At 36.1% G+C, this 14858-nt stretch overlaps 2 protein-coding genes across 2 annotated transcripts; both read left to right on the forward strand.

Annotated features, from left to right (window-relative positions):
- The first annotated feature begins 9933 nt into the window (after positions 1 to 9933).
- Positions 9934 to 10554, forward strand: LOC130590487 (uncharacterized). Its single transcript, XM_057392940.1, has one exon. It carries the CDS (start codon positions 9934 to 9936, stop codon positions 10552 to 10554), a length of 621 nt encoding a protein of 206 aa, XP_057248923.1.
- A 1001-nt stretch (positions 10555 to 11555) lies between these two features.
- Positions 11556 to 13796, forward strand: LOC125494787 (uncharacterized). The gene is made up of 2 exons (XM_048638599.1): positions 11556 to 11991; positions 12103 to 13796. The coding sequence occupies exons 1-2, from the start codon at positions 11556 to 11558 to the stop codon at positions 13794 to 13796; spliced, it is 2130 nt and encodes a 709-aa protein (XP_048494556.1).
- The last annotated feature ends 1062 nt before the right edge of the window (positions 13797 to 14858 follow it).

Here is a 14858-nt window from a genome sequence, read left to right on the forward strand (position 1 = left end):
TTTTAAACTAAAATTATATATATATATATATATACTCCCTCAGTTTCCTAAAGATCTTCCTTGTTACTGTTCCTACAGATACCAAGGAGGATCCATTTGTGTGGGGTGTGGGGAGGATAAAGTAGGTGAGAGAAAGAGGTTAAGATAAATAAACAAATAAAAAGAGGTTAAAGTAGGAGAGAGAAAGGGAGTAAAATTGAATTAATAATGTAATAGTGGACCATATGATAGGGACATGAGAGGGTAAAAAGGGGAAAACAAATTCCAAATAAGGAATAAAGTAAAAGAGGGAAGATCTTTTGAAAACGCACTTAAACGGAAAGAGGGAAGATCTTTAGGAAACGGAGGGATTATATACTAAAATATATTTATAAAATCCATAAACTTACGGGGGATTACATATCCACTTTCTCTATATTTATTTATGTTAGTTATGGATGTCTTATTGTAATGCCCCAAAAATTCATAACATACTCATACTTGACAGTGGAAACATCACGCAAGCATGTGGGTTATGGTCCAACTAATATACTAGCCTAAAATGGTCTCTTAGATATACAAATGCTCAAATAATACTGAATATTCCAATATCTCATCTTATATAAAGTCACTTCAACAAAACCTTTATAACAACACTTTTGCAACTGTTCTACTTATACCTAAAACTGAAAAACAAAATGTCATTAGTCGAAACTCAATAATACTACTCTAACACCGTAAATTCATTTCAATTCATTTTAGTTGGATACAAGGAGGAGAGAATAAGGTATAACATTTCATAAACATTTGAATTAAACATGAATTAATTATTATCCCTTTTATCAAGTTCATCATCATCATTATCGTATTGGTAACATGGCGAGTGCAACAAAAGGGACGTCTCCCATAAAACATCATCATAATCATAGGGCAATAGCCACCAAGGATATCGTCCCTAACCATAAGGTGGCATATAGCCATGCATAGTGTGGTGCCACCAAGGACAATTGTCCCTAACAAGAAGGTGGGGTTTCCGCCATATATCAGAATTGTACATTCACGACCAACATAATATAGTTCTACCAAGAACCGTCTTTCACTTTTGTTTATCATGTTTCATATCTTTTATTTATATTATACTTCATAATCATCAAGAAAATCATATTCCTTAATTTTCAACAAATCATCATAATTTTCCATGACGTCAATATTTCATGAATAACGTCACTAAACATCATATTCATAAAATCATTTCATATTCCGCAATCCCTAAAATACACCTTCACATAAATATTATTTAAACATATATTTAGAAGGGGAATCGGGTGTTAGTAATAAATGTTACCTCAAATCCCGCATAGTAACTTTGATAACCGGGGGAGGCTGTGATATCCCTTCCTTTAATCTAACCAAGAATTTACTGACGAAAAAGATGAATATTTATTTAATTACTACTTAAACTTTTAGTTATGATCTTTAGTTATAAATTTTAAATCAAATATAGATGGTATTGCTAATGTTAGTTAAGAAACGATAGACACGAATCAAATATCATAAAACGCCCAAGCCCTTGTCCGTGTTATAGTCCTCAGAAATAGTCATAAAGTCCATAATTCATTTTCTGTCATGAGAGGAATGTCGTAAGTCATTATGTTTTAATTATATGTTATCACTACAAGAATAGTGTTCATCTACGACGAAACATTACGACCGTGCGCGAATATGGTTGTAAATGGTTAGAATTTACGCCTGTTTCAAAAAGTGGTCGTAGATAGTGTCAGTTTTCTGCGACGAGTCTTAATTCTTGTGGTAGACGTAGAAATCCGGTCGCAAAATCGCCTGAAATAGTACCCAAAAACTGAGCGGGAACATTCTTAGGCGCTAAAAGGCAAATAAATTATTAAAATATAAAAAATAACCTTAAAAAAAATAAACCCTATTCCCACTCCCCTGATCGTGCAATTCATCTCTTCCTCACTCCCTCTCAACAGCTTGAAGGCTCGAACAAAATTGAACGCCAGAAAACTGAACGCCAGAAATTGAACGCCAAATACCACTCTATTCAAGTACTTCATTTGCGAATTGAGGAAAGGAAATCTTGACTAGTAAGTTTTTTGTGTTATTTTCCTAAAATTATCAATTTCAATTTTGTTCTTCAAGAATCTGCTTTAATTGCTTATTAGGTTGAATTTCGTTCCCAAAATCTTCAATTTTGTGTTTCAATAATCTGCTTTAATCGATTATTAGGTTGAATTTCGTTCCCAAAATCTTCAACTTTGTTCTTCAATAATCTGCTTTGATCGATTATTAGGTTGAATTTCGTTCCTAAAATCTTCAATTTCGATTTTGTTCTTCAATATTTATGCTTTAATTGAATATTTAGGATGAATTTCATAACCAAAATCATCTTTTCGTTCCCAAAAACAAAAATGGACCGACCTAGATGAGAAAAAGGGCAACTTTCATGAAATTCTGCTACTCACCTTCAACAAAAATGGATACATAAGTGCTTTGGAGAATTCCGCTTTTAGAGATGGAGTACAATTTGTCTATTTTTTAGGATACCGCTTCCACCAAGAATCTAAGTACTGGAATAAAGTCAGAAATTCCACATCTTTTTTAATACAATTTGTCAATTTTTTCATGAAGGGAATGAATTTATCACTTTTGCAGGTATTAGCAGTTAAGATCAAATGTTTGTCATTTTTTGTAAAATTTTATATATTTGAATAATCATTATACCCAAGCTATACCATTTCCAACCTCTGTATTGATGAATTGATAATTACTTAGATTGTGTTAATTTTGCAATTTTGGTTTTCTTTATACAACAAGTTGTTGACGTGAATTTAAGATCTTTTCTCTAAACCGTATTCCATATGTGTGTCTCAAATAGCCATTAAAATCATTGAACAATATAAGTTGTAACAGCTTTCATGCATATTACTTATCATATGTAGTGTTTTTCTTTGGTATTAATAGTCTATTTGATTATTGGAAGTTGCATACGTTGTATCATGCTTTCAATTGGCCATATTTCATAATGAGTCTTGTAGCTTCTTGCTAATCACCTGATATCATGGACATTGATCATTCTGCTATTTTGTTTGTTTTTGTTTTCATGCATGATCTTCTAGCTTTAGTTCCTAACCTGCATAAGTGCATGTATATGTTGATACTGTCGTCAATAGTCTTGATCTTTTTAGGTGTGCTGCAAATGGTTAGAGTTTAGCGAACTGAAATGATCTATGCTTTAACTTCCTTGTTGTTGACCATGTAGGAAATAGGAACTAGGATTGGCTGGTTCCTTAAGCTACATTGTTCAAACTTCTTAAGTAGATTGTTTTTTTTATACTAGTATTGTATGAAAAATGGGCCTCTTCAGAAAGTGAAACAACTGCGGTATTGTGCTTTTGCTTTGGTCGAGTGTAACTTGGTTAAATTGAATAAAAACTAACCTTCCTTATATTGCCTATAATATTTCGTAGTTGATTTATTTTTTTAATCATGGAATACACATATTTGTACAATGTCATGGAATACACATATCTGTACAATGTCATGCTTATATATAAAGATGCCTTCTTTTTATAAAAAAAAAAAAAATTTAAAGTACTGCTCTTGTAAAGAGAGTTGTCAAGATTCATGGTTAAGGAGAAGAAGAACATAGAGCGTGAATGGTTGGGGAAGGGTTTTATGATGTTAGAATAATTAACTTAGGGATCGGTTAGTAATTTACCTTTAATTGGATGGTTAACTAGGTTTTAAGTGGATTAGGATCACTATGTATAATTGTTTAAAGTATGGTGTCACTTTGTATAAATCTTTTTTTGGCCTGCCACCAAATAGAAAATCTGAAAGTAGGAGGCCACCATGTAAAATTTCCCATTTATTTAAGGAGGTAGATAAATTTTGAGAGCCTTTGCTAATATTCTATCTCTATGTATTGTATGCTAATTTAGGCATCTTTATCAAGTGGGTATCATTTCCCAGAACTCGATTATCTTGTTTAATTACATGTTGATGTGTAAAGAAGTGTTGCTGGGGTCAAGATAGTTACTCCAAACTTGGTAGTTGTGGATTAGGTTCTGAGTGCTTACATGAAAACGTGGTTACATGATTATTAACCCACCCGATATAAGAATATTATATAAGTATATTCTTGGGGTTTCTAGGTTCTAACTAACATGTTATTCGAGGTTATTATTTGCTAACACTTGGGTTTGGATTTGGATTTTGTCGTAGGTAGTATACCAACAATTGGGGTTTGTGTCGTGATCCTTTGTGTTGTCTCCTCTTCTGCGTGTTTACAACAATCTTGCACACTGCACATAGTCCTAACATATTGGAAAGGTAAATTATTATATTCTTTTTAATATTCATGCTTTATTTATAATTTTAAACCATTGATATTCTCCATTTATGAAATTAGATACGTTATTATCTTATTATAAGAAAACATTACATTTGTTTGTTCAGAATACAATGGTCCCTTGTAAGGAGTGGATGAAACTTTCCCGAGATGATTGTTAGAATGTTGCATATGAAATAGGCGTTGAAAACTTTTTAAAATATATATGCATCTGAAAAGTCGGGAGGAATAGAAAAGATTAAATGTCCTTGCGTAAAATGCTTAAATGCATCATTTCGATCTCTAAATATGGTCAAAGATCACTTATTACTTATGGAATCATCGAGGGTTATACATTTTGGTATCACCATGGGGAAAGAGTTGGGGAGGATACCTTTCAATCACAATCTAGCGAAAAAGCAGGAGATGATGAATTACTAGTGTAACATCCCGATTTTTGAAACAGTTTATTATTTATTTTATTAACTATATTATATATTTTAGTTTATTTAATAATTAAATTCATTTATCTTTAGGAATTATTTTGTAAATAATATATATGCTTATAGTGGGACAGTTTAGTAAGTAATTTAACTAATAATAGTAATAAGAGGAAATTTATTCACAATATGTAAGAAGGGGGAAAAGGGAAAAATAAACAAGAAAAGAAAAAGGAAAGAAGAAAAAGAATAACAAAAACAACAAAACAAACAACGACATTCACCACCGTTCACCTATTCACCATCTTCACCATCTTCAACATCTTCACCATTTTCTTCTCTCAAAATTCTTCCTTCATCACACAACCACCATCGTTGCCGACGACACAACCACACCGCCACTAGAGTGACACCATAGAAGTAGGCGGCGCAAGGAAGAAAAGGGGGGTCGTGTTGCTGTAATTTGGAGCATTTGGTGCTCAATTAGGGGCGTTTGCAAGTTATTTCTCATCCCAATCATCTATATTAGTGGGTAAGATGAATTCCTCGACTAATCTAAGTTTTCTTTTAAAAATTATGAAGTTAGGGTTTTTAGATTGAAATTGAATTAATCACTCGAAATTCAGGGGTGTTATAGTTGGTATCAGAGCCTAGGTTAATAAAGGACTGGCTTAAGTTAGAGATGATAGGAAACTAAAATTTTTGACAAGCCGAGGTGAAAAGTGAGATGGGTTATACACGGGAAGTGTATATTCTGTGTTGTTTATATGCTTACATTAATTATGTGATTGTTTTTGTAGATCGTGATTTGAGAGTTAATATTCTTTTATGACAATCAATGTGTTAAACTCGTATTTTATCGAGATTCAAGTTCTTTTACCTTATGTAGTGTTACAAGATGCACAAGCGCGAAAGAAGTAAATCATCAGAGATGCGCGCTTTGATGCGCCAGATGGCCGAGTCTAATAAGGCCATGACTGAGGCTGTGCAATTGCTAGCGGAAGCACGAGCTGCTACTACTAGCACTAGCAAAGTAGCTATCACTGAAGTTGTTGCTGTGCATAAGCAATTGACGGGAAGAAGCCGCCTAAGTATGATGGAAAAGGCGACCCCGTGAAGATGGAGAATTGGATTAGAGAGTTTGACAAGATCTTCGTCACTCTCCAGGTCCCTGAAGAGATGAGAGTAGACTCCGCAGCCTACCATCTCACTGAAGATGCTGATATCTGGTGACCAACAACAAAGATAATTTTACCACCAAAGTCACGTACGATGAGGATGGTTTTGAGGAGGTGGAGACAAAGGAATTTGGTTGGAAAGAGTTCAAGAAGGCGCTACGCGCTTCTTTTCCCACCTCATATGAGGAAAAGGAAGAGATCTGAGTTTGAACAACTGGAGCAAGGAGATATGTCTGTCCAAGATTTTTATACCAAATACCTTGAGTTGTCTCGTTTCGTGCCTGAATTGGTCCCAAATGAACAAGAAAGAGCTCAGAGGTTCGAGGAAAAACTTGATCTTGAACTTCTTAGCAATATGGGAGCGGTCGACTTCACGACCTTGAACGAAGTTTATACTCGTGCTAACAATGCCGAGAGAATCAAGGAGAGAAGGAAAGCCGCAGAAAAGATGAAAGCTCCTACAAAAGAAAGTACCCAACAATGGGATAAGGGTAATAACTTTAGTCAAAACAAGAGCAGAAACTTTGATAATCGGGGTTCTAGGGGTAACTTCAAGAGGAGGTCGGAGTTAACAAGCCTCAAGGAGTGCTTAGAGTTCGTTTCAGCCCCGTAGCCAAGCCAGAGCCAATCCCAATCTCAAAACAACCCAGGACCTGTTCGTCGTTATTTCTGCAAAAGATGTGAAAACAATCATCCAGGGAGGGATTGTGAAGGCAATAAGGTGACGTGTAATTATTGCAAGAAGGAGGGGCATATAGCTTATGAGTGTTTCACTAACCCTGATGCTAAGATTGGCCGCAATTATGAGGTGTTGAGGACACCCACTACTAGTACAGCTAGTAATCGCCCAACTACTTCTGCTGCTACAAATCGTAGCGCAGGAACGGCTAATGCTGCTCAGGCTAAGAGAAGTCTTGAGAAAAAGAACACGGGCAACCTTAATCATCTTAAGCAAGTAGATGCAGATAACCAGGGGAATGCAGTGACCGGTACTTTCTCTATCTATTTTACACCTGCCTATGTACTATTTGATTCAGGTTCATCACATTCATTTATATCTGAAACTTTTGCAAAAAGGTTAAACTTAGATAGTGTCACACCTTGTGAGGCCGATATTTTCATTCCTTCTCGTCTAAGTGTCACGTGTAATAAGATGTATTTAGATGTCCCTATAGCTTATGGTGAAACTACCTTATTCGCTGACCTAATAGTTTTTCCTTTGAAAGATTTTGATATAATACTAGGGATGGACTGGCTAGAAAAGTATAAAGCCAAGATAGACTGTCCGAAACAAAAAGTAACAATAGAGAGTCATAAGGGTGTTCATGTGCTTTATAGTCGCCGTCCAGTGAAGATTATTTCTGCTCTTACATTGAAGTCTTATTTAAGGAAGGGATGCCCTATGTACCTTTGCCATATTCATGATACTAGTAAGGAAAGACCACAGCTCGGAGATGTCCCAGTTGTGAATGAGTATCAAGATGTGTTTCCAGATGACATTCTTAATATGCCTCCAAAGTGTGATGTGGAATTTAACATCGATTTGGTACCTGGAATGGGACCTATATCTAAGCCACCTTATCGAATGGCGCCTGCTGAGATGAGAGAACTGAAAACTCAATTAGAAGAGTTACTAGATAAAGGCTACATTCGACCTAGTGCATCACCTTGGGGTGCACCAGTTCTTTTTGTGAAGAAGAAGGATGGTACCCTACGAGATGTCCCAGTTGTGAATGAGTATCAAGATGTGTTTCCAGATGACATTCTTAATATGCCTCCAAAGTGTGATGTGGAATTTAACATCGATTTGGTACCTGGAATGGGACCTATATCTAAGCCACCTTATCGAATGGCGCCTGCTGAGATGAGAGAACTGAAAACTCAATTAGAAGAGTTACTAGATAAAGGCTACATTCGACCTAGTGCATCACCTTGGGGTGCACCAGTTCTTTTTGTGAAGAAGAAGGATGGTACCCTACGATTATGTATTGACTACAGATAACTCAATAACGTCACTGTGAAAAACAAGTATCCATTGCCAAGGATAGATGACTTGTTTGATCAGTTGTCCGGTGCAGGAGTATTCTCTAAGATTGACTTGAGATCAGGTTACCATCAGCTTCGTGTTGCAGATAAAGATATCGCAAAGACAGTTTTCGTACCCGTTATGGACACTATGAGTTTACAGTTATGCCCTTTGGCTTGACTAATGCTCCAGCGGTGTTCATGGATTTAATGAACAGGGTATTCAGAGCTTATTTGGATAAATTTGTTGTTGTGTTTATTGATGATATATTGATTTATTCAAAGAATGCGAGTGAACATGAAGAGCACCTCCGTGCTGTTTTGCAAATACTGAGAGAAAATCATTTGTATGCAAAGTTCTCCAAATGTGAATTCTGGCTCGAGAAAGTGGCTTTTCTGGGTCATATCATTTCTAAGGAGGGTGTTTCAGTTGATCCATCTAAAATTCAAGCGGTTTCTGAATGGTCTACTCCGAAGAATGTGACTGAAATTCGCAGCTTCCTTAGTCTAGCCGGCTATTATAGGAGATTCGTGAAAGATTTTTCCAAAATAGCTCGCCCATTGACAAGTTTGATGAAGAAGTGCACCAAGTATGAATGGAATGATGATTGTGAGAAGGCTTTTCAGACGTTGAAGGAGCATCTTACTACAGCTCCAGTCTTAACTTTACCTAATGGGGATCAAGACTACGAGGTGTATACAGATGCTTCGAGAAATGGCCTTGGATGTGTGCTTATGCAGAAACAGAAAGTTGTAGCTTATGCGTCTAGACAATTAAAAGTTCATGAGGCGAACTACCCCACACATGATCTTGAATTAGCTGCTGTAGTCTTTGCTCTTAAAATTTGGCGTCACTATTTACTTGGTACTTCATTCAAAATATACTCTGATCATAAAAGCCTCAAGTATATCTTCACGCAAAAAGAGTTGAACATGAGACAAAGAAGATGGTTAGAGCTGATTAAGGATTACGATATGGAGATTCAATACCATGAAGGCAAGGCCAATGTTGTCACTGATGCGCTTAGCAGGAAATCTTCTCACTCATTGTACACAACACTTTCGAGAAGGTTACTTAGAGATGAATTTCAGAATTTTGGTGTCGAACTTGTCCGAGTTGGAGCACAGCTTAACTCCCTTACATTGCAACTAGATGTGTACGATGAGATTAAAAAGAACCAAGCTACTGATGCACTTCTGAAGAAAAAGATGGAAGAGGTTCAAGATACTGAAGATGCTTATTTTAAGATCCATGCATATGGGAGTCTTCGCTATAAGAGTAGGTGGTGTGTCCCTGACATACCTGATCTGAAGAAGAAAATCTTAGATGAAGCTCATTTGACTCCATATTCGGTACATCCCGGAGGTGACAAGTTGTATAAAGACCTCAAAATCACCTTTTGGTGGCCTCACATGAAGCAACAGGTCGCCGAGTATGTTTCCAAGTGCTTGACTTGCCAAAAAGTCAAGTTTGAGCACAAGAGACCTCAAGGTGAGATTCAGCCTTTGGAGATTCCAATGTGGAAGTGGGACTCAATTTCTATGGATTTTATCTCTGGACTTCCAAGAACACCTAATGGTAATAACATGATTTGGGTCATTGTGGACCGACTCACCAAGTCTGCCCATTTCGTACCAATGAAAGATACATGGAAACATCAAAAGCTAGCCGATGCATATAGGAAGAATGTTTTGCGCTTACATGGTGTGCCAAAGGACATTGTGTCCGATAGAGATAGTAGATTCTTATCTAATTTTTGGCAGAAGCTTCAAGAAGCCTTAGGGACACAGTTGAAAATGAGTACATCATTTCATCCTGCTACTGATGGTCAGACAGAGCGCACATCCAAACACTCGAGGACATGTTGAGGGCATGTGCCTTAGAATTTCAAGGCTCGTGGGAAGATAGACTGACTTGATAGAATTCTCGTATAATAATAGCTATCATTCTTCAATAGGAATGGCCCCATATGAAGCCTTGTATGGCCGCAAGTGTCGTAGTCCTCTTTGTTGGAGTGATATTGGTGAATCTTGTGTTCTTGGCCCTGAAATGATCCAAGATACTATAGAACAAGTAAAACTGATACAACAGAAAATGAAAGCGGCACAAGATAGACAGAAAAGTTATGCTTATAAATACAGACGACATGCAGAGTTTGAAGTCGGTGAGAAAGTACTCTTGAAAGTTTCTCCTATAAAGGGAGTAATGCGATTCGGGATGAAGGGAAAGTTAAGCCCTAAATTCATCGGACCGTATAAGATCCTAGAAAGGATAGGTGAAGTTGCCTATAGATTGACATTACCTCTAGAGATAGCTCGAGTTCACAACGTTTTCCATATTTCTCAACTTCGTCGTTACATTAGTGACCCCTCACATGTACTCACACCTGATGAATTGCAACTAGAAGATAACCTTTCATATGTTGAGGTCCCTATGAAAATTCTTGATAGTAAAGTTCGAGCAACTCGGAATGGAGAAGTTAAACTGGTGAAAGTATTGTGGTCGAACCACAAGGACGATGAACTTAGTTGGAAATCCGAGGATGCGATGCGAGCTCAATATCCCCACCTATTTCAATAGGTACGCTTATAGTTACGAGGACGTAACTAAATTTTTTAGGCAGGGTGGAATTAGTATGATTTCATTTTAATTCTTAATATTTAAAGATAATTTTGACTTGTATTAAGTGTTTGATTCTACCTGAAAGTTAATGGCATGTTGAGAGCATGCTAGTGAGATAGTTTATGTACAAGTTTGATACTATATAGTTATTATCTTTCGTACTTTAATAATAGATAGTTGGCTAAACATGTAAAGTTAATGAGCTAAAGTAAGTGATAGGATTTTCGCTACGAGTTTAAGAATTGTTTCAAGTTTCGAGGACGAAACTTATTTTTAAGGGGGGTAGATTGTAACATCCCGATTTTTGAAACAGTTTATTATTTATTTTATTAACTATATTATATATTTTCGTTTATTTAATAATTAAATTCATTTATCTTTAGGAATTATTTTGTAAATAATATATATGCTTATAGCGGGACAAGTTTAGTAAGTAATTTAACTAATAATAGTAATAAGAGGAAATTTATTCACATATATGTAAGAAGGGGGAAAAGGGAAAAATAAAACAAGAAAAGAAAAAGGAAAGAAAAAAAAAGAATAACAAAACAAAACAAAACAAAACAACGACATTCACCACCGTTCACCATATTCACCCTCTTCACCATCTTCAACATCTTCACCATTTTCTTCTCTCAAAATTCTTCCTTCATCACACAACCACCATCGTTGCCGACGACACAACCACACCGCCACTAGAGGTGACACCATAGAAGTAGGCGGCGCAAGGAAGAAAAGGGGGGTCGTTGTTGCTGTAATTTGGAGCATTTGGTGCTCGAATTAGGGGCGTTTGCAAGTTATTTCTCATCCCCAATCATCTATATTAGTGGGTAAGATGAATTCCTCAACTAATCTAAGTTTTCTTTTAAAAATTATGAAGCTAGGGTTTTTAGAATGAAATTGAATTAATCACTCGAAATTCAGGGGTGTTATAACTAGATGATGATAACAAAAATGAGATGGATACAATACTTAGGGATTTTTTTACGAATTGTAGTGGTTTTGCTGAAAATGACTCCTCTAGTGAATTACGAGTTGAAGATCCGAATGATGATGATATGAAATTCTTTAGATTGTTTGATGATATGCAAAAGCCATTATTTGAAGGTTCTAAGTCCTCAAGATTGTCTACTATTGTTAACTTGCTTCATATTAAAACTCTTGGGTGGTGGAGTAATGACTCATTTACTATGTTATTGCAATATTTGAAAGATCATTTGTTACCAAAAGACTCAACTCTTCCTGCTTCCTATTATGATGCAAAAAAGACCACTAAAGATTTGGGGCTTTCATATAAAAAGATTGATACTTGTGTTAATGATTATATGTTGTTTTGGAAAGATGATGAACAATTAGAATATTGCAAAATTTGCAATGCTTGTAGGTGGAAGCAAGGTAAGAATAGTTGGGAAACGAAGGAAAATGGTAAAAGAATACCTTAAAAGGTCCTCCGATATTTTCCGCTTAAGCCAAGACTTCAACGTTTGTTCATGTGCTCTAAGACAGCTCATCATATGAGATGGCATCATGAAAGGTCTGCCGAAGATGGGGTTATTGAGCACCCCGCAGATGGGAAAGCATGGCAATGTTTTGATGAGAAAAATGAATCTTTTTCTTCTGAATCTCGTAATGTTAGGTTAGGGCTTATAAGTTATGGATTTAATCCCTTTTCTAATGTTGCAAAACCGTATAGTATTTGGCTTGTGATGCTAGTTCCATACAATTTGCCTCCTTCGATGTGTATGAAACCTTCTAGTATGCTATTGTCAATGCTTATACCTGGTCCAAAGGGTCCTGGCGATGCTATTGATGTATATTTACAACCTTTGATAGAAGAGCTTAAAGAGTTGTGGGAAGTTGGTGTTGAAACTTATGATGCATCAAAAAAAGAAAATTTTAAAATGCATGCGGCTTTGCTGTTAACTATCAATGATTTTCCTGCTTATGGAATGTTATCTGGATGGAGTACCAAGGGGAAGAGAGCATGTCCTTGTCATAAAGAAACTTCTTATATGTGGTTACCTAATTGTTTTAAGCATGTCTATATGCGTCATCGACGTTTTCTTCCTATTAATCACCCATGGCGAAGGAAGAAAGATGTTTTTGGAAAGAAAGAAAAAGGAGAGGCACCTAAGCCATTATCAGGGAAGGAAGTTCTTGAACAAGTTAGAGATCTTGAAGGTATATGTTTGTCCAAAGATCCCACTAAGAAGACGAAAGTGTCACATAAGATCAGAGGTGATAATTGGAATAAGAAAAGTATTTTCTTTGAGTTGCCTTATTGGAAAACACTTTTATTACGGCATAATTTAGATGTAATGCACATTGGAAAGAACATATGTGATATTATTCTGGGAACCATCATGAACATTAAAGGACAAACTAAAGACACTGCTAATTCTCATTTTGATATGGAGGGATTAGGTATAATGCCAAAGCTACATCCTATTCCAAAGGGTGACAAAATTGAATTACCCCTCACACCATACACACTATTTAAGAGTCAAAAAGAGATATTGTGTCGTTTTTTAAAAGAGTTGAAAGTTCCCGATGGCTATTCTTCTAATATTTCTCGACGTGTAAATGTAAAAGATTGTAAGATTTCAAGATCGAAGAGTCATGATTGCCATGTCATGCTACAAAGCATACTTCCTCTTGTGATTCGCGACCTTTTGGTGAAAGATGTATCTGAGCCTTTACTTGAGATATGTCAGTTTTTCGGTGTGCTCTATGCTAGATCTGTGCAAGTTGAACATCTAGAGAAAATAATCAAAGCCCAAATTCCTTTAACTCTTTCTAAGTTAGAAGCATGCATGTGGATGCCTCCTTCTTGTTTTGATGTCATGCTTCATTTAAGTGTCCACCTAGCTGATGAGGTATTTCTTGGCGGTCTTGTCCATTTTCATTGGATGTATCCTGGGGAACGATATCTCTATAAACTCAAGTTATATGTGCATAATAAAGCACGTCCGGAGGGCTCAATAGCGGAGGGTTATATTGTTGATGAGTGTATGACTTTATGCTCAAGGTACTTAGATGACGTTGAAACAAAATTTAATCGTCTTGAGCGTAACTGTGATGGTGATGATGATACCGCCAGGAAACTATCTATATTTTCTCACCCTGGAAGGCCCTTAGGGGGCGGTAAACCAACAATCTGGACGTGTATGAAAGAGAGCAGGCTCACATCTATGCTTTAAAGAATTGCACTGAAGTTGAACCATTCTATCTATGAGTAGTTAGAATATTTGTTTGATGTTTCAGATGTTTTAATTTATTTTTAACTAATTTACTATCTTACATAGAGAATATGTTGAAATAATAGCACATGAAGAAGTTGAACTTTCCCAACATCAACGAGATGTGAACTTTGTGAATTGGTTTAGAAAAAAAGTAAGTTTTCATTTCCGGACAAGTTTGATCTTTGACTTTGATAATTTGAGATTGCATTTTGATCATTATTATGTGTATTTTCCAGGTTGAAAAGTTAGACGAACAAAAATTAAGCATGTCCTTATGGGGAAGAATTTCTGTCTTTATCCCGCGGTCCTATATACAGTTCTAGATATTTTAGTGGTTATGTCACTAAGGGATTTAGGTTTCATACATTACATCGTGATAGAAACTTGAGAACACAAAATAGTGGAGTAGTGATGTTGGGTGATACTGGAGAGGAAAAAGAGGCCTTAGACTTTTATGGGGCATTGACAGAAGTAATCAGAGTAGAGTATTTGGGGGGTAATTACGTTGTATTTTTCCGGTGTGATTGGTATGATGTGCTTGATTCTAAGAAAGGAATTAATGTGGACAAATTTGGGTATGTTAGTGTTGATACACAATGGAACCTCAAAACAGATGAACCCTTTGTGCTAGCTAGCCAAGTGTCACAAGTGTTCTATGCAACAAATATTGTAAAAAAAGGAAACTGGTTTGTTGCAGTTAAGACAAACCCTCGAGTTACATATGAGTTGGTAGTGGAGAAAGACAATGATTCTCAAAGCATGGAAATCTTAGATGATGCCGAGGATGCGTATCAAGAACGTGAATCTTTTGGCTTTGTTACATCTGCATCAGCGTACACGCATAACGAGATGAATGATGAACACAGGGTTGACATGGAACCTGAGATTGTTGAGATCGTTGATGATATGGTAGTGAAGAAACGAAAGAGAAAAACTTAGAGATCCTTAAAATATTATTGTTTTAAGATGGATTATTATTAGATTGCAATATTTCTTTATTTTTCTTTTTTGAACAAAATA

Source organism: Beta vulgaris, chromosome 2, assembly GCF_026745355.1.
Source record: "Beta vulgaris subsp. vulgaris cultivar EL10 chromosome 2, EL10.2, whole genome shotgun sequence".
Classification (NCBI taxonomy): Eukaryota; Viridiplantae; Streptophyta; class Magnoliopsida; order Caryophyllales; family Amaranthaceae; genus Beta; species Beta vulgaris.